This window comes from Penicillium bovifimosum (genome assembly GCF_028826915.1).
Source record: "Penicillium bovifimosum strain IBT 22155 chromosome Unknown utg000003l_segment0_segment0, whole genome shotgun sequence".
In the NCBI taxonomy this organism is placed as follows: domain Eukaryota; kingdom Fungi; phylum Ascomycota; class Eurotiomycetes; order Eurotiales; family Aspergillaceae; genus Penicillium; species Penicillium bovifimosum.
In genome coordinates this window covers 1,869,184-1,887,858 of record NW_026622712.1, presented here as the reverse complement: position 1 = coordinate 1,887,858, position 18,675 = coordinate 1,869,184, and the positions used below count along the sequence as shown (strand labels likewise).

Genomic DNA, 18,675 nt, shown 5'->3' with positions numbered 1-18,675 from the left:
AAGTTTTGGCGAGAGGCCAATCCGGACTTTGCTTTTAACATTGGATCTTAGAATCAAAATGTTATCCCTTTCAAGAACTTCAATGCCTTTTGTAGCATGACAACCTTGTAGAACACCCTTATATACACAGTAGTATTACATTTTACACTCTCCCCATACGGCCCTACCCTCCTCATCCCATTCCTTCATTTCCGGTTCGAAAAAGCCTCAGCAATAATCAGCACAATACCCACGGCCTAGGTCAGCATAGACGTCAGTATACATCCTTCACACGCCAACACACCTCTCACTCTCCATATCCCAACGACTCGCATTGCACTGGACTAGAACTCACCAATAACAAATCAACCCCCTCCGCAACCTCAACCTCCCACCTAACCCTCGTCCTCGGCTTAGACCTACTATAATCCACAGAACAACCCTTCGTAATCCGAACAATCATATCATTCCCCATCATAACACCCATCCCCACAGCAGCATGCTGCATAACCTTCAACTCGATGTTCAACCCGGAACCAGCATCGTCGCCGTCGGCACTGGAATTCGTCGGGAGTTGAATTAGCGCTGCTGGTTCCTGTGGTGGCTCGATTGCATCCAGTAGATCGCGGAATGTATTTAGTGGGACTGTGTTTCGGCGGACGGAGTCGTAGGTTGGAAGCATTGCTGGGGATGGAGATATCGGAGTAGCAGAGGGCGGGATTGGATCGTATATAGGTGTGGGTATTGTTGGTGTTGGTCTTGGTCTTGCTTGGACAGAAGTATCCGTTGTATTTGAATTGGAAAATGGGATTGGGGTTTGTTTCCCGCGCGGTACAGCTTCTTGACTGACAGGAGTGTCGACGCTGGCAGTATAGGGCGGCGGTTGCGGATCGTCTGGCCTTGACCTCAGATTCGAGACAGAGATAGATCGTGATAAAGATGATGATCCCTCAGGACGGAACGCATTGATAAATTTCACATCCAGCTTATGCCCATGTCCAAGACCGATCTTGCCATGCCCTTCACTAGACCAGGGTATAGAAGCTGCCAGGAGGTCTGGTTTCGTCTTTTCTTTCTTTCTGGGTGTTTGTGTTTCTGTTTGTGTTTCTGTCGCCTCAGGGAGTCGAAGAACCCATTTCCTGACGCTGGATAACCAGATTCTTCGCAGGACGAGTAAGGGCGTGCCGTCGACCGCGCAGATTATACGGGTGGTGTTTGGCCATTGCTTGCTGTTGACGGTGAAGAGCGGGGTTTGGCGGTTTGGGCTGTCTGGGGGTTCGTGGGTGTGGATGTGGTTTATTATTGAGGTGCAGGTGGTGTTTGGAGGGTCGTCTGACTCTTGGACGTTGGTTATTGTTAGGGTTGTTGCGGTGTCTGTTAGACGGTCTGGGGGTGGGGAGAGGAGGTGGTGGGGTTGCAGGGCTAGGGGTGTTGCGGGGGGTGTGAGGGGGGATGTGTTTTGGCATTGGATTGTGTGGGATTGGAGTGTATGGAGGGGGTGGTGGTAGCTGGAGATGTGTACGGAGTAGATGAATCATGATGTGGGGGTGTGTGGGGTCGGGTCGGAGGTGCCGGATAGCTTGGAGATTGGGGGGAAGTACAATGGCCTTGTATAGTTTAGCTACGAATTAATGCAGCCTGTTTTTGCTAGGACCTACACAGTATGTCTGTGATGCTCATGCTTAGGACCTAGTCACATGGCTGAGAGGATTGTTGTTCTGTTTATTGTCTTTCTTCTCTTCTCTCCCTTTTCTTCTCTTGTGTTACTTTCGTTGAATGGACTCTATCCTTTTTACAGACTTGCCATGTACCACAATGTCTTCCCATGACATTCTGCCATAAGGCACAAAGGTCCTACAGACCACGGTTGCCTATCTGCTCAGTGCCTCTTCTGATCGGCCAAATTGGAATGTCACCTGATCACCTCAAGTGTCCTCGACTGAAAGGCATTCAATATCCAATATCTCGGACCCTCATCTTGGTTTCCTGCGAGTTCTCGTCATGTCGAAAAATAGATATATCCAATCTTTTACTCGATTTCCCAATGAGCTGTTCCGAGTGAATTACGGCGCCTCCGTTCGACTCCGGGCTCATCCGGGCCCTGTGCGGCCGCTGCGCAATTTCGACCTTCTCACAACTGCAGGGAAAGTCCAACCAAAGGCCCTCAACCCGGCTTCTTATGAATGTAAGTTATTGATGGGGCCGAGATAGCTACTCATCATCGCTCATTCATCCAGTTCCAAACGGTGCCTCCATGCGCCCCAACACTACGAAACAGCAGAATCTGGTTCGCACTTCCAGGGACTCTCCAGCGTTTACTGTTTACATTTACGCGGTTCCGGCAGGTTCGTTCCCCGAAGTCTTTGAAGGCACCATCTTTATTGACTTGAAATTTGTACAGACGCCCTATTGCCCGACGATCTCATTCTCGTCCATGAATTTGGTGACCATTTCTCATTGCAAGCTCGAGTGGAGATGACAGTGGAAGGTAACATCAACCTTTGATACCAGCAAATAGTACCTACTGAGCACCGGCTGACGATCACACAAAGAACTGAATGCAAAGATTACCGCTTTTCTGTCTACCAAGGGGCAACGATACACCAAGAAGGAATGGTTGCAGCGGTACCCTAAGGCTACTGCGCGAGTTTCAGACTTCTTGATCCCCAGATAGCTCCAGTTTGGATGGATAGATATGGCCAACAAGTAATGACAGTGAGCTGCGGAGTCTGGACTCTCAATTATGTACACAGTATGTACTGTACGGTCTTGCGCCAAGACCTGTTGATCCCTAAAATAGCTCCAGTTTGGATAAGGTTGGATCCACTCTGCCGAGCCCCGATGGGCCGATAGTCATGTGATTGGTTGTCATCTATCTGCTTCAAACAAGAGTAACCAATGTAGGCCGTCACACTCACAGCATTCAAATACCTCCTCCTACGAGAAGCCTAGAAGGACCCAGACTAGGATTGTGATATACGCTAGCATCGAGTTTCCCTTGTTGCGCTAAATGCCAATGGACAGATCATGGATGCCGTCTATTCTGCGGCCGGATTTCACCTGGCCCCGACCGATGCAGTCAACAATATGCGAAGCCACACCTAAATTGCCGTCTATTCCAGGCAAGTTAAAACGCAGAGCCTACGGTATATTCCATAAAGCATTGTACCGATTATCAGGCTGGTACTGCTCATGGTGCAACATACCTTTCGACGTCAATATCGTCCAATTACCGTTCGGATTGGTCCTAAAGTGGACAGATCGAACGAGCATAGAGGAGGCCGCCGCAATGCAAATGGCATGAGCTGCCGGAATGCCCGTTCCAAAAATTTTATCTTGCGGAGAGCACCCCAATGCGCCCTTCAACCGCGTTTTCTCGATACTGATGACGAGACTGCCCGGTACCGCACTTGAGAACTCATACGACCCTTTACACGTTGAACTGGAGGAGCCGTGGCTTTTCGAGCTGAAGAAATGTGTCACCTCCATGCGCACTTGGTCATCACCTCATGCGGGAGGTATTTGCTCGGTTCTGGGTACCTCGTTACGGAGTTCAAGAGTGCCTGGTCATATAATGGGTCCGTTCAGAGACGAAGACGAGCTCCACGATTATCTCCTGAGTCCTGCGTCTGGACACGGCTTCAATTCGACTGCGGATTACATTCAGGCATTGGCGCAAGCAAATGAGATTCGCAAATACTCTCATCGAATTACTTTCACTCATGGTGACTTCAAGGCTCATAATATTCTCGTCGGAGATGATGGACATTTATCGGCTTTTCTGGATTGGGAATCTGCTGGCTGGTACCCCGAATACTGGGATTTCACGACTGCACGGAGATTTGGAAAGAGCAGCTGGTGGGGTCAGGTCGCTTCGTGGATTGGAGGTGACCAGTACAACGAGGAGTTGGCTTGTGATACTGCACTCAACTCATTGACTGTTGACTCATATATAGCCTTCTGATTTACGAGTAGCCTACATATATCATTCAGGAGCCAGATTAGGATCATTCGTCCATCTAGGTATTCTATGTGATACAACTTCTCTGTGGTTATTGTGTACAGCGGATATAAACGGATATACACTTTGCCGGAGCGAGGCTGTTTAAGTTTCAAGTTTCAAGCGGGCTAAACAACACAGAGTAAACATGCAGAGCCACAACCAATTCAAATTGATCTAGACTGTGTATCAGTCTAGTTTCTTCCCTCTATGCATCTAATGCCAACCTTGAAATGATCAAGGTGATTGTTCCAACTCATGAGTGGGACCATGACCCACCCTCGGCAATAAAGAGAAAAGATTGAAGCGCAATCCAGACCAAAGGAATCCAGACCAAAGAGAGTCTACATGGTCAAGTGAAAGAGGAATCAGTCTAGAAAGAGTTGATTGTAACATCCCAAGCGGTATGAGCTTAGTAGTATAGACTATAGCCGATGTTAAGCCGGACGTGTCACCTGCCGAGATCAGCCCCAGAGAGGGGAAAGTTAACTAGTGACGGGGAAAGAAGCTTGTTTCTTCAGGAAGATCGTCAAATGATTCTCCTCCCATTGACGTACGTGTAGACGTAGACCTCCATCTGCACCTAAACTTGGTCTCGGACTTCCTGCCGGTTTCCCTTTGGCCTTTCCCGTTTCAGTCCCCACCCCAGGTCCGATCCAGAATGTTCCTTTCTTTCTTTTCCCCCGCAGAGTTATGAAGTTTCATATCTCGTTGGTCTTGCACATTGAGCTGTCTACTGTGCAAGGCCGGGACCTAAAATCAGACCTATTCCCCTGATTCTTTTAATCGAGACTAAATATCCCGGCCTCTACGGAAGAAGAATTCCACTGTCCCACTTGCACATGTCGGAGCCACAGCAGAAATTCCAGCCAATCTCTCCCCATCCTACCATGGAGGATGCCGAGAGTGACCGACGGGAGAGTACCGATCACAATGCCGACGATACCACCAACACAGAAAAACTCGACCAGAGCGACAACGTACAGCCAAGTACATCGGCATCCCAACGATGGCGGACTGCAAGTCAGCGGGTTCGGAGACGCGCTGCGACGATAGCCGAGAGACTGGGACGACCCCACGAAAGTGCAGCCGATGGCTTGGATGCACCGATGTTACCGGATTATTATGGAGCAACGGACGATATTCAAAGTCACGAGGCTCGCCGAGCACGCGACGAAGAATCTCGCCTTCCAGGAACCGACTATGATGCACAAGCCCGACTCCTAGTGGACCGATTCGGGTTACAGGCTGGGCCACGACGGCCACGCATTGAAGAACCCCGTTCTGGTGCCTCTACCCCGGGATCCCCAGATTCACAGGGCACATCAACGCCCGGCGGTCCACCAGGAGGTCTGCTTTCACAGCTACTCCGAGCCTATGCCAGCAACCTCCCCGCCGCAAGCCGCATGAGTGTCGTCTCTACTTCATCCGAGACGGATCTCGATATAGAAAGCATACCGCCATCCGGCACGACGACACCGGGGGGAAGAAAGACAAGCTGAAGTGGTATAAGAACGGCAGCCCCCCGAACAGACCAACCCACAGCTATACTTCCTCCCTCGTCAATGCATCCATGGATCTGGGTCGGGTCGGGGTGCCCGGAGCCATGGGACCCCCATCCTTGAATCCCAAAGAACAAAAGAAGCAGAAGCGCAAGAGAAAGAAGAAAGTCCAGCTCACCGTGCACATCGCAGCCCTCCTAGCCCGCCAGCAATACATCATGCAGCTATGCCGCGCATTGATGAAGTACGGCGCCCCAACCCACCGACTAGAAGAATACATGGTGATGACCTCGAACGTGCTAGAAGTCAAAGCGCAATTCCTCTACATCCCCGGCTGCATGTTCATGTCCTTCGACGACCCCCTAACCCACACCGCAGAGGTAAAAATCATCCGCGTAATCCAAGGCCTGGACCTCTCCCGCCTGGCCGAAACGCACAACGTCTACAAAAACGTCGTGCACGACCTTGTCGGCGTCGAACAAGCAACCCAAGACCTGGACCAGATCATGCAGCGCAACCCCCGCTACAACCGCTGGCTCCTCGTCTTCCTAACCGGCTGCGCCAGCGTCGCAGTCGGGCCCTACTCCTTCAGCGCCCGCCCAATCGACCTCCCCATAATCTTCATGCTGGGCTGTCTAGTCGGCTTCATGCAGCACATCCTAGCCCCCCGTTCAGCAACATACTCCAACGTCCTCGAAGTCTCCGCCGCAATCCTCACCTCCTTCCTCGCCCGCGCCTTCGGCAGCATCACACACAACGGCACCCGTCTCTTCTGCTTCTCCGCCATGGCCCAGTCCTCCATCGCAATGATCCTCCCCGGCTTCGCCGTACTCAGCAGCAGTCTCGAACTCCAGTCCCACCAAATGAACGCCGGCTCCATCCGCCTCGTCTTCACAATCATCTACTCCCTCTTCCTCGGCTACGGCGTCACTGTAGGCACAACCATCTACGGCCTCCTCGACCGCAACGCCACACTAGAATCGACCTGTTCCGGCCTCGAAGTCTGGGGAAACGAGTATATCCAACGCTTCCCCTTCGTCGCGCTATTCTGTCTCTTCGCCGCACTGATCAACCAGTCCAAGCCCAAACAGCTGCCCGTCACCATCGTCATGGGCGTCTGTGGCTACGTCACGAATTACTTCAGTACCAAGAAGCTCGGCGCGAATCAGGTCGCTAATACCGTCGGCGCGTTCACCATCGGCCTGCTGGCGAATTTGTATAGTCGTCTCTGGCATGGTCATGCGGCGGCGGCGATTATTCCTGGCATTTTCACACTCGTCCCGTCGGGTCTTGCGTCCAGTGGCTCCATCATCTCGGGACTGGAGTATGCCCAGGCTGTTGCGACGGGGAATGTGAGTAATGCTGGGGCGACGTCTAATAGCTCGCTTACCTCGTTGGGTTATGGCATGATTCAGACGGCTATTGGCATTTCGGTTGGGTTGTTTATATCGGCGTTGATTGTTTATCCGCATGGGAAGAAGAGGAGTGGGATTTTCAGTTTGTAGGATTCTCTGCTGGGGTTTTGTATATGAGCATATATAATTGTACGATGATATCCTTTGTTTAGCGTTACATAGCATGTTATATATGCAGCACGAAATGATAACGGATCTCAAATACCTACCATCTTACCTACCATCCTCGTACCGAGCTGCCTACATAACTAGGGTATTAGTTCTTCATGACAGAGAAATCCGTAGTACAACCTATATATAGGTTTCTTCCTGGCTAATCGCCTTGATAGATACAGATATTATTACACTGACACATCATTCGAGATGCCCTCGAATTCAAGTCCCTCCTCGCGCTCAACGCGCTTCATTTTCATCAGATGATCCCAATGCTCAGGATAAGTCTGGCTTGCCCACTTCTCGACCTCATCTTTCCAGTACTGATACGGAATAGCGTTATAGAACAACCCAATACTAGATCCAATGTTAGTGATGACCCTAAAGCAGAACAGAAAACATAAAGTAGAGCAGTAAAAAAAAAGAAGTATAAACTCACGTATTACTCGTAGGAGCCATTCCAGTCTCCGCCTCCATATTCCGGATAGCCTCAACAGCCAAATCGAACTCGCACTGCGCGGCCAACGCCTCCATATACGCCGAGTAAAGAGGACGATTCATCGTGATCTCCAGCTTCTTCACCTTGGACATCATCTTAATAGCCTCCTGAGCACCATTATGATGTTTCTGGCACGCCTTGAAGAAAATAGTAATAGTCTTGTGACAGGGACCTTCCTCCGACTGCAGGATCTGGCGGAAGATCTCCATGGATTTTTCCGGCATTTCGCAGGCGGCATACGCCATCATCAGACCATTCTGAATCCTCGTGTTGAGATCGACTTCGAGATCCAGCTTCAGCATGTTGTGCACAAGCTCCAGGTTTGTGGCATCTGCTGTGCGCGCCAGGCCCTGGAAACAGCGCGCGTAGGTGTCTTGTCTAGGACGGCGAGAGGGTTCGTCGGCTTGGCGCATGTGGCCGAAGACTAGGACGGCGAGGTCGCTGCGGTGGCGGTTGAAGAAGGAGGTCATGATTTTTGTGCGGATTGAGACGGGGGTCTCTGGGAAGGCGATTTTCAGGAGCTCGTAGGCGTTCCAGGCGTCTGTGTCGGATTGGGTTTTGTCGGTGATGAATTCGGCGAGGGCGTCGCGGATTGGGATCTTTTCTTCGTCGCTGTAGCTGCCTAGTCGGGGACGGAGGAGCTCGGAGACGGCCTCGAGGTCGTGGCGGTAGAGGAGCATGTGGGTTAATGCGGCGATGGTGGCTGATTCCAGGTGCACGTTGTCTTGGAAAAGGGGGTCGAGGAGGGAGGAGATCTGGTTGAATAAGGCGTCCTTTTCCTCGGATCGACAGAGCATTGCAATGAGCTTATTTGCGACTGGCAGATTGTCGCTTGTGAGGGAAGTGGCGTCGACATCTTCTTCAAGAACCTTCAGTGTCTGTTCGACATCGCCGGCTTGAATACGAGACTCTAATTGCAAGATGTAGGTTTGGCTATCTGGGATGAGACCCCATTGGTCTGCCAGCGTCATGAAATCAGAAGCCAGCTGCGGATTTTGCAAGGCATTGGCGTACTGAAGAAGATCGTTGACGATGTCAATGGTGATGGCTTCCTTGATCTGAGGATTCTTTGCAGTCCATGAATCAACCTTTTGCGCAAGAGCAGATGCGTTGCTACCCTTGGCGGCAGCCATGAGCAAAATAATACTAGCGGTTTCTTCGTTGGGTTCGTCCGGGAGAGAGTTAAAGATTCCCTCAGCCGACTCCAAGCGAGAGTTCAACAGATAATGTTTGATGAGAGCCTCACTCGCGGCCATGGAGGGCTGCGAGCCATCAGCGATTGGGTAGTCGTAGACGGTTTGAGCCGCCTTCAACTGATTGTGATCGATGAGGAATTTCACTAGCTCTTCATGCGAGGCTTGGTCGAACTTGTTGCCATGATTGCCCCACTCATCCACAATCTTCCGTACCTGTCGCAGGTCGTTCTTCATGGCAAATCCTTTCAAAATCGTGAGCCATGGCGACGGGGTAACCTTGCTCATTTGGCCCCAAAACTTCAACAACGTATGTCTGGCATCCTCCGGGTTGCCATTCATAGCCAAGATATTGATATATAGACTGAGCGCTGGCCGGCTGATCTTCCCTGGACCGAATCCGTGATCAAGGTTAAGTTCTTGATATGCGTATCGAGCCAGGTTCATAACAACTTCACGAGCCTGCGGGGCACACTCAGACTCAGAGAGCACATCCAGGACTTTTTCAAGATTCTCGGTCGAGAAGACATTCTGCCAGTCACTTTCCTCCATCTCGTCCTGCTGGGACCTTAAATGCTTGAAGGTGACGATCAACGCGCGAGCTTGGAAATGGCTGATGAGCATCGGGTTTTCCAGCCGCATTGTAAAGAAAGTTTGGAATGCTTTCGCGAGAATATCTGCCGGGGGAGTTCGGCTTCTATCTTTAAGTGCCCTCATGAGATCTGCCATTGGTTTCAGGCCCTTTTCGGAGGGCAAAGTGGTTGGTGTGCGCTCAGGGTCTGAGGTAAAGACAAAGATGTTGCGCCGCGAGGTATAAGGAAGGCCAGGGATGGCAGTTCGTACACGCGCAGGTGTAATTGTGTGTAGTAGGCGGGTTCGGTGGCATTGCGAATAGCGAAGTGGTTCGTTGTTGATAATTGCCCGGAAGACCCGTCTCGTTAGATGAGATTGCATTGTCGGTGTTGAGTGAGCTTGTAGCTCGGACGGAGCAAGAAATATTAGAGATGGGAGCTGTGAAGCTGACTTGCGATATGCGTGGACTTGAAAATGGGGGTCGACGCGGAGAGACTGGAGGTAGGCGGAAGAAGTCTTGGCAAAAAAAGATCTCATCTCCGCGTTGCCCGGCCTCCTATCACCGTCTTCAGCACGACTAGACTCGGAGGCTCAAGAACTACGATGTCTCTATTTTCCTCACCAGCATTGCTGCGCAATGCCACGACTACGGCTACTGTTGGCCTGTCGCTCTGTCGCTGGAGCTCGACCGCTGCCATGAGTGCCTTCACTGGCCAGCGCGCCAACAGCTCACAGAGTATGTGACGGACCCTGAATTCTGGCATCATCTATTGGCAGTCGAATTTATTTGACACGAGGAAACTGCAATTGAGTGTTACAAACCACTAACACATTGCAATAGACTCCCAAGTCGTCCAGCGCCGCCGGTTACCGAGTCGCCTCAAATTCCTCGAGGACCAGAAGGCGCAAGGCGAGAGCCGAGCCCTTGAGAGATATCAGACCCGTGATTTCAAGGCCGGTGATGTCTATGCCCCTCACGATCTTAGCCCGACCGAGATGAAGAAATGGGGAAAGCGTCAGGCCCCTCGCACAGACGCCCTTGATGCATTGAACTTGAAGCCGATGGATTTGTACAAGGTATGGCGCTCTTCAGCTTACAGGCCCTTCTATTCCATACGACCTTCCCAGGACAGTCGCTAACCGTTTGGCCTGTCAATATAGAACTTTTCCGTCATGTCCGAATATATGACCAGCATGGGCCGTATCAGACACCGATCCGAAACCGGCCTGCGTCCTGTCAACCAGCGCAAGATTGCTAAGGCCCTTCGCAGAGCCATTGGCATTGGTCTTATGCCTAGTGTCCACCGACACCCCGAAATCCTCGCATCCGAGATGCGGTCACGGATGGAGGGCCCCGGTGGTTTCTAAGCAGGGAATAACCTTCGAATTGAACGGTTTTGGGGCTTAGGCCATGCATTGATGGGATATTTTCTTGTACAAGTACAGATTGGTGCCTGATAGAAGGGCATGACTTCGTGTATCATTATTCTTAGCGCTATGCATTGATTTTATTTGGACTACCCTTTCATCTTCCATCGTATCTATACCTGACCGGATCCCCTAAATCTGTGACTGTGATGTACAGATACATGTAGTTGCTTCGTTGTTCTCCCCTTAAGCCCATATTCAATGCCCTGACAAGGCCTCCACAGGTGGCTGAGTTCCCCGCTATTGTGGCCCGAGTACGGCCTACGTCAGTAAACAACCTGGAACTTACCTCTCCTTTTCCCAACTCCTCAGCTTGAGTGTGCACACCTAAAATGTCACTTACGAATGGTGAGAACTTGTCAGCCTCATATCATGTTTCGTTGTCCTGACGTATCCAAAAGAATCCATTTGGGCTGCTAGCCCCTCGACCACCCGCGGACAGCCCACTCAGCTTTCTTCCGATGCCAAAGGCGAGCGATTGGCCTATGCGGTTCGTAACTCCGACTACAATGCCGCTTTCTCCTTTTAACAGAATTACAGTCCAACAAATCTATCTTCCTACGTTCGATTGACGACCCAGCAGTTGCTAGACAGTACACCGAACACAAAGCGCAGACAACAGTTGCCCGCTTCGCCCCCTCTGGTTTCTACGTTGCAAGTGGTGACGCTGCCGGTATTGTGAGAGTTTGGGATTGCGTTGGCGAAGGAATCACCAAGGGAGAATACAGCATCGTCAACGGCCGAATCAACGACTTGGCCTGGGACGGTGACTCCCAGCGCATTATTGCCGTTGGTGATGGCAAGCAGCGATATGGACACTGCATCACCTGGGACAGTGGAAACACCGTTGGCGAGATTCACGGCCACACGAAACAGCTCAATGCTGTATCAATTAGGCAGCAGCGCCCTCTGCGCGCCGCCACTGCTGGTGACGACATGAAGACGGTCTTCTACCACGGAGCGCCATTCAAATTCAACAATGGAATTGCAGACAAGCACTCGAACTACATTTATGGTCTTGGGTTCAGCCCGGATGGGTCAAACTTGGTCAGTGTTGGCGCGGACCGGAAGATCTGGCTTTACGATGGCAAGACAGGCGAGACCAAGGGCCAGATCGGCGAAGGCGAGCACAAGGGCAGCATTTTCGGAGTGTCCTGGGCGAAGGACTCGCGAAAATTCGTGACTGCCAGTGCGGATCGGACTGTCAAGATCTGGGATGTGGAAGCTGGCAAAGCCACCCAAAGCTGGACTCTGGGAGAGGAGGGTGCTATGGCTGTTCGCGATCACCAGGTCGGCGTGGTCTGGCCCCCTGGAAGGAGCGATGACCTGCTCATCAGTTTGTCTCTCAGCGGAGACTTGAATTACTTGGTTGAGGGCACGCCCAAGCCTCGCCAGGTAGTCTCCGGCCACCAGAAGAGCATCACGTCCTTGAACCAGACGACTTTGGACAACAAGGAAACTCTGTGGACAGGTAGCTTCGACGGCAGAGTCTGTAGCTGGGATGTAGCTACAGGTGAGGCTGATGAGATCGAGGGCGACGCCCACCCCGGCTACGTCGCCGGGCTCGCAACGACATCGGAGGGCAGCGGTAGAATATACAGTGTCGGCTGGGACGACACCCTCCGCTCTGTCGATGCCGCGGCTAAGACTTATACTGGCAGCGCTTCTAAACTCAGTGGGCAGCCGAAGGGCGTTGCGGCTGGTAATACGACAGTGCTTGTCGGCGAAGCTGAAACCATTGAGATTTTCCAGGATGGCAAGAAAATCGGGGAATTCAAGACTGACTTTGCGGCCACAACCGTAGCTGCGCACGGTTCCCAGGCTGCAATCGGAGGAGAAAACGGGTCCGTCCAGATCTGTGCCATCACCAGCTCTAGGCTTTCTCCCCGGGCAGATATCAACGCGTCTCGCAACCCGATCTCATCCCTTGCCTTCTCTCCAGACGCCTCTCACTTGGCCGTAGGCGACTTGCGGGGCCGTGTCCTTGTTTTCAAAGTTTCGGATGGCAGCCTAGTGACTGACCGCTGGACGGCGCATACAGCACGGATCACTTCGCTTGCCTGGAACGAGGCTGGCACACACGTTGTCAGCGGATCGCTAGACACAAACATCTTCGTTTGGAGCTTGGCGAAACCCGGCGACTGGATTGAGCTTCAGAACGCCCACAAAGAGGGTGTTCATGGTGTCGGATGGGTTGCAGGAGGCTCCAAGATCATCTCAGCCGGTGCTGATGCAGCGGTGAAGGTGTGGAAAGTGGAAGGACTGAAATAGACGTGTTGCAATTGGACTTTACGAAGTATTTACAAAGACGAGACCATTTCTAAATCTAGACTCTTTCAGTAGATTTGAAACAAGTACCAGGTAACAGACTCAGTGTTACCCATGTCCCCCTGTTTGTAGACAAAAAGCAAACAAGGTGCGTGGCCATTCTAATCGCTCCGTGGTTGTAAACATTCCCAGTCGCCGCCAGCCAACAAACGAACGTGCATAGCTCTCTGCACCTCCGCACAACCTCTGACGTCCCGATCAAGTCTGCGCCAAGGGCGAGTCGTCGAGTTTATGCCATGGGGCTTGTACAATGCCCAAGTGAAATCACAAGAACGTGACGCAAACTCGAAATATGCCTTCTGGAACTCCAAGTAGCTCCCGCCGCTCGCGCCCAACGGTATGTGCTCGCAATCTCTACCCAAACCATCCAAAATACCATACTAATCGTCGGTGAAGCTCCGCCAGGCTACATTCGTCCTCCCGAGAACAGGTCAGCGCCTGAAAGGGCTGGTCAACCTCCGAAATCCCATCCCCGTCGCCGATGACGGTGACGACGAAAGACGCGGTCTCCTCACAAACGAAATACAATATGAGGGCTACTTCGAGGCACTTGCTCGCCATGGCAGAGAAAAATGGGATCAGACGAATCAGTTGGTTAGGTCAGATCAAGGCATCGGCGTCTTGAAGTACAGTCTTGCGTATTTGGTTGGGTCTCTGGCAACGTTTATTCCCGCAATCGCCGCCATACTGGGCCATCAGGATGGGAAACACATGGTGGCTACGGTCACGGTCTACTTCCATCCTGCCAGGTCTCAGGGAGGGATGTTCAAAGCTTTGATCTGTGCGTTCCTGGCGTTCTGCTATTCCGCGTTCTTGACCATCACCAGCATGTTTGTGGAGATGTTCTTCCAGGATACGTTGGAACTACCTGCGCTCGGCCATGCAGTCGTTCTGCTAGTCTTCTGTGGCGGTGGTCTTGGGTTTGTCGGTTGGACCAAGCAAAGACTGGGGGATCCCTTGGTGAATGTCGCCTGTTCACTCACGGCTCTTTCTACGATTACCGTTTTGACCAAGGAGGGCGCTGTGCAAGACGGCGATTTATCTCTCGTGAAGATCTTCCAAGTCTTGAAGATGGTGTTCATGGGCGTACTGGCTGTTATGGCTATTTCCTTCCTCGTCTTCCCCATATCTGCGCGTAAACAGCTGCGCAAGAATCTTATCACCGTCACTGATACATTGGCTACCATGATGGCGCTTATCACGGAAAGCTTCCTAAGCGGGTCTGAGGAGGAGCTTCTCTCCGCTGAATTTGTCGATGCAGAGGCACGGCATCGCACAGCGTACGGCCAGCTCGACAGGCTCGTCCGAGAAGCTAAATTGGAGCACTATGTGGCAGGCACTGAAAGGGAGTACAGACTCGAAAAGAATCTGGTCCGTTGGGTGCAAGACATTACTCATAACATGGGAGGTCTGCGTAATGCAGCTGCTCTTCAATTCAGTCTGATCCGTGAGTCTATCGCGCGTGAGTCTGCTTCTTCAGAAGATCACGAGGAAGCCCCGAATCCAATGGACTATTTTACACCTCTCGAGCGATCATGGTCGTTTCCAGAGGGGTCTTACCTGGAGCCTATTGTTGAGCAACCTGAAGAGGAAATTTCTCAGCGCGGTTCCATTCGGTCCCATCGCAATGGAAGTGCTGAGGCGTCACCCGTACCTGCACTTCTTCCAACAGATGTTTTCAATATTTTTATCTCTCATTTGGGCCCGTCAATGCGATCGTTGGCCTTTACGTTGAAAGAGATCTTCAAAGAGATTCCATTCGGACCTGCGCCAAACTACAGAGTCTCAGTCAATGGCCGACTAAGGATAAGTCTTGACCGGGCCCTTGACCTATACAAGCAATCGCGCGAAAGGACACTCGCATCCTTATATCAGCAGCAGGAATACATGAACATCAAGACCCGAGAAGCTGAAGCCGATCTTGAGGAAGTGGCAGCCAGTTGTGGTCATTTCAGTTTCTCTCTCCTGGAATTCGGAGAACAGCTGCAAGAAATGCTTGCCATTTTAGACGAACTGCAGCTCGAAGTTGAAGAGCGGCCTAATGGGCGATCTTGGTCATGGCTCAAGTTCTGGCGATGGTCACAGAATGCAGAGCCCGCTAAGACCGATACTGGTACGTGTAGACAATCCTGGTGCCTGCGACTAAGACGGGATGCTAATTGCCCTATAGAAACGGTTTCCAGAGCTTCCAGTGCGTCCACTGTCAAGCATAATTCCCAAAGGCATGCTCGACATGCATCAGATGGCTTGATTGCAGATGACAGACTGCCTGTCAATATCAAAACCCCAAGAACCCCTTTGTCGAAAGGAACGGCAAAGCAAAGACTTGGGTACCGTCTATGGAAGTGCTTAGGTGTCTTCCGACGAGATGATACAAAATACGCCATCAAAGTCGGGGCCGGAGCTGCACTCTACGCCTTGCCTGCGTTCCTACCTTCCACCCGTCCGTTCTATGCACATTGGCGAGGTGAATGGGGTCTGTTATCCTACATGCTGGTTTGCTCGATGACAATCGGTGCCTCGAACACAACGGGGTATGCTCGTTTTCTAGGTACCTGTTTGGGTGCAGTCGCTGCTATCCTAGCATGGAACGTGACGGCTGGAAATGTGTACGGCTTGGCATTTTTGGGATGGCTCATGGCCATGTGGACTGGATACATCACTATTGTTCGTGGCAACGGCCCAATGGGTCGGTTCATTATGCTCACTTACAATCTTTCTGTGTTATACGCCTATTCTCTCACCCAGAAGGAGGCAGCCCTGGACGAGGATGAAGGTGGTGTCAATCCAATCATGAGTGAGATTGTGCTCCACCGAGTTGTTGCTGTGTTGTCCGGTTGCATTTGGGGTATCATCATCACGCGCGTAATTTGGCCCATTAGTGCAAGACGCAGGTTGAAGGATAGTCTGAGTCTTCTTTGGCTACACTTGAGTCTTATCTGGAAGCGTGACCCTTTATCTCTCTTGGCCAAAGATGAGAAGACTGTGGTGTACATGACTCCTCGAGAGAAGCTCGAGATTGAGCGATTCTTGTCCCGACTGGAAGCCCTCCAGGTTGCGGCACGCTCCGAATTTGGATTGAAGAGTGCCTTCCCTGATGCCTCCTACACCAACATTATCCGCCGTACACGCAATATGGTGAACTCATTCCATACCATGAACATTGAGCTGATGAAGAATGATCTTGCAACCGAGGGTGAAATTAGTCTCCTCCACTACACAGCAGTGGAGCGGCAGCAGCTGTCTGCCCGCGTGAGCCATCTACTATCAGGTCGGTTCCCTAGTCAACATAGATCTTTCTTATGCTGACGACCTTCCAGTGATTGCCTCATCAATGAAACTAGAATACCCCTTGAGTGATGTGCTTCCCAGCATTGAGCATGCCAGAGACCGCTTACTTGCCCGTATCCATCGCTATCGACTGGACCGTGAAGCTTCTCCACACACTACCGATGAAGACTTGGCTTTACTTTATGCCTACAGTGAGTAAATCTTTTAACTCAAGTTGTGCAGTACTGACCTTCCTCAGTCCTTGTAACTGGCCAATTATCAAATGAGATCACAGAGATCATCGCGGAGATCGGACAGCTCTTTGGGGTATTAAGTGAAGACATAGTGCAGTTAGCCTGAAAACATAGCTCTAGCCAATACAATTAAGAAGGCCAAAAGAACAACTGGTGAAATGAGTTGTAGTTAAGTCACCGCTGCCGTACTGAAGCGCACGATGTATCCGTTTCTGGCGGGGAACCGCAAGTCGGAACCTCCCTTTCAACCTCAGAGCCATCGCCAACTCCCTCACTTCATCGATCCTCATCTTCAACATATCAGGTTTTCTTATGAAACCATCACATCTTACATTATCTCTGGTCTGAGCCCTTGCATCCTTGATGAAGGCGTAGGTGCCGACATTCCCTGCCCTTCGGCCTTGCCCGTCGCGCTTTCGCGAGTCCAGCAACCATGCAGATCGATCCAGCCGCTTTAAGTCGGAGCGACTCCATCTCAAATCCAAAAGGCGCCGCGCCCAATGGCTCGACAACCGCGAAGACCTCCAGGGCTTTGATATCAGTCCCGCGACTGGAGTTGGAGCATGCCTACACGGACCTGAAGGCCGCCATCGGAGACAAGTGGGCGGAATATAAGGAGGCCACGGCTCTTTTCTTACTAGGTATGCAATACTGCGCACGGGGTTATTGAGTAGAGTCCAATTGCTTGAGCTCCGGCCTGTCTTCTTCCTTCCTTCCATCCTTCCTTCGCATCAACCTCGGTTCGTTCGTCTCCTGACCTCTTGCCCGATTCTAGGACATTACAACCAAAACGAATATGCCTCACGAGTCGATTACTTCTTGTGCGCCGATCCGAAAAACGAACATCTACATAACAATTTTGTATGCGCGCTCATCGGAAACCTGACGCGAGACCTCCCCGACCATGGCGTCGCAAACTGGGTATCGGCCAACGATAAACCATCGACGGTCTCGAAACCCGTCTCCGGCGATGCGGCCGAACAAAGATTGAAGACGGAGGTTATGAAATTGCCTCCGAGGGACCGGAGGCGCATCAAGGGTATTCCAGAGGTATGTCATCGTAAAAGATGAGCACTTTCGCACCCCGGGAGACAGGTCGCTAACAATCACCAGCGAGATCCAAACGAGCCAGTGCCCACGGAGCTTGAATTAAGCCATTTGGCTAAGCAGATCAAGTTACCCAGTCAGGTTCCTGCGAGTGCAGGAGGACTGAACAAAACTAGTAAGACGACACCTCGAGCTCAGGTGGATTATGATTTGGGTTACGAGTGCTAACCATCCTTCTCGCAGATTGGGAATTGGAAATCCGAAAACGCTACGCCCAACCTCTCGCCGCAGAAACCGGCGAATTCCCCGATGCCGAATCTATCTACGCCCGCATGGTTCCAATATGCTACGAAGAGTCTCTAACCAGCGGTGCTGGCTTCCCCTGCGCAGAGTTCATGGCAATCGCCACAGAAACATTCGTAAAGGAAGTCTTGTCCGCGGTATTCTCGCGCACCCGCTCGAATGGACCCTCAGGCACAATCAACAACATGATGATGCGCAAGTATCGACACCAACTTGAAGTCGAGGAGCTTGCATATACACGTGGAGAGATTGTGAAGGATTCCGCCACCGGCTTACTCCCCGTCGAAGCAAAAGAGGCCAGCATCCGAAGACCATTGGGCGTTAGAGACCTGCGCTTAACCCTGGAGCTGGGCGGCGGTGTACTCGGCCACATGCCGTTGATAGTAGACCAGATCATGGGCGGGTACTTTGAAGATGAACTCGAGACCGAAAGACCGGATCGGTTGGAGAATGGCGAGCCACATCAGGTCAAAGCTGATGAGGATGCTATGGACCTGGATGAGGATGAAGACGAGTCTCTGCTTGACTGGGAAGGTGCAACAGTCGATGATAGAGGCCAGTTGAGCTCATTGCTTGACGAGTGTCTGTCTATGGCTGCATGAAAATTATTATACCCCCCTGCCTTTCCTGTTTTATCGTTTTCATACGCAGTATATGCTGCCGCTTTCACTTTTTCACTTCCTGTCTGCTCTTAGTCTTTTCTTTTTTTCTCGGTTTTGGATGGATGGCTC

The 18,675-nt window shown here is 51.5% G+C and overlaps 9 protein-coding genes across 9 annotated transcripts; 7 read left to right on the top strand and 2 right to left on the bottom strand.

Annotated features, from left to right (window-relative positions):
• Positions 1 to 185: 185 nt before the first annotated feature.
• N7515_003770 (uncharacterized protein) lies at positions 186 to 1,811 on the bottom strand (the record flags this gene model as incomplete). Its single annotated transcript, XM_056664514.1, has 3 exons — positions 186 to 236; positions 335 to 1,487; positions 1,780 to 1,811. The coding sequence occupies 3 exons, from the start codon at positions 1,809 to 1,811 to the stop codon at positions 186 to 188; spliced, it is 1,236 nt and encodes a 411-aa protein (XP_056523571.1).
• A 169-nt stretch (positions 1,812 to 1,980) lies between these two features.
• Positions 1,981 to 2,484, top strand: N7515_003769 (uncharacterized protein; the record flags this gene model as incomplete). Its single annotated transcript, XM_056664513.1, has 3 exons — positions 1,981 to 2,164; positions 2,217 to 2,324; positions 2,381 to 2,484. 3 exons carry the CDS (start codon positions 1,981 to 1,983, stop codon positions 2,482 to 2,484), a joined length of 396 nt encoding a protein of 131 aa, XP_056523570.1.
• Positions 2,485 to 3,292: 808 nt separating this feature from the next.
• On the top strand, positions 3,293 to 3,943 carry N7515_003768 (aminoglycoside phosphotransferase family protein; the record flags this gene model as incomplete). Its single annotated transcript, XM_056664512.1, has 1 exon — positions 3,293 to 3,943. The coding sequence occupies one exon, from the start codon at positions 3,293 to 3,295 to the stop codon at positions 3,941 to 3,943; it is 651 nt and encodes a 216-aa protein (XP_056523569.1).
• Positions 3,944 to 4,821: 878 nt separating this feature from the next.
• Positions 4,822 to 5,481, top strand: N7515_003767 (uncharacterized protein; the record flags this gene model as incomplete). The annotated part of the gene is made up of 1 exon (XM_056664511.1): positions 4,822 to 5,481. The coding sequence occupies one exon, from the start codon at positions 4,822 to 4,824 to the stop codon at positions 5,479 to 5,481; it is 660 nt and encodes a 219-aa protein (XP_056523568.1).
• A 71-nt stretch (positions 5,482 to 5,552) lies between these two features.
• N7515_003766 (threonine/serine exporter family protein) lies at positions 5,553 to 6,986 on the top strand (the record flags this gene model as incomplete). The annotated part of the gene is made up of 1 exon (XM_056664510.1): positions 5,553 to 6,986. One exon carries the CDS (start codon positions 5,553 to 5,555, stop codon positions 6,984 to 6,986), a length of 1,434 nt encoding a protein of 477 aa, XP_056523567.1.
• Positions 6,987 to 7,237: 251 nt separating this feature from the next.
• Positions 7,238 to 9,695, bottom strand: N7515_003765 (uncharacterized protein; the record flags this gene model as incomplete). The annotated part of the gene is made up of 2 exons (XM_056664509.1): positions 7,238 to 7,406; positions 7,489 to 9,695. 2 exons carry the CDS (start codon positions 9,693 to 9,695, stop codon positions 7,238 to 7,240), a joined length of 2,376 nt encoding a protein of 791 aa, XP_056523566.1.
• A 93-nt stretch (positions 9,696 to 9,788) lies between these two features.
• On the top strand, positions 9,789 to 10,682 carry N7515_003764 (mitochondrial 37S ribosomal protein bS18m; the record flags this gene model as incomplete). The annotated part of the gene is made up of 3 exons (XM_056664508.1): positions 9,789 to 10,050; positions 10,156 to 10,391; positions 10,476 to 10,682. 3 exons carry the CDS (start codon positions 9,789 to 9,791, stop codon positions 10,680 to 10,682), a joined length of 705 nt encoding a protein of 234 aa, XP_056523565.1.
• Positions 10,683 to 11,074: 392 nt separating this feature from the next.
• Positions 11,075 to 13,013, top strand: N7515_003763 (WD40 repeat domain-containing protein; the record flags this gene model as incomplete). The annotated part of the gene is made up of 3 exons (XM_056664507.1): positions 11,075 to 11,090; positions 11,144 to 11,232; positions 11,283 to 13,013. The coding sequence occupies 3 exons, from the start codon at positions 11,075 to 11,077 to the stop codon at positions 13,011 to 13,013; spliced, it is 1,836 nt and encodes a 611-aa protein (XP_056523564.1).
• Positions 13,014 to 13,362: 349 nt separating this feature from the next.
• N7515_003762 (Brefeldin A-sensitivity protein 4) lies at positions 13,363 to 18,546 on the top strand (the record flags this gene model as incomplete). The annotated part of the gene is made up of 10 exons (XM_056664506.1): positions 13,363 to 13,407; positions 13,467 to 15,183; positions 15,241 to 16,341; positions 16,391 to 16,552; positions 16,600 to 16,667; positions 16,789 to 16,965; positions 17,034 to 17,235; positions 17,370 to 17,644; positions 17,708 to 17,816; positions 17,885 to 18,546. 10 exons carry the CDS (start codon positions 13,363 to 13,365, stop codon positions 18,544 to 18,546), a joined length of 4,518 nt encoding a protein of 1,505 aa, XP_056523563.1.
• Between the last annotated feature and the right edge of the window lie 129 nt (positions 18,547 to 18,675).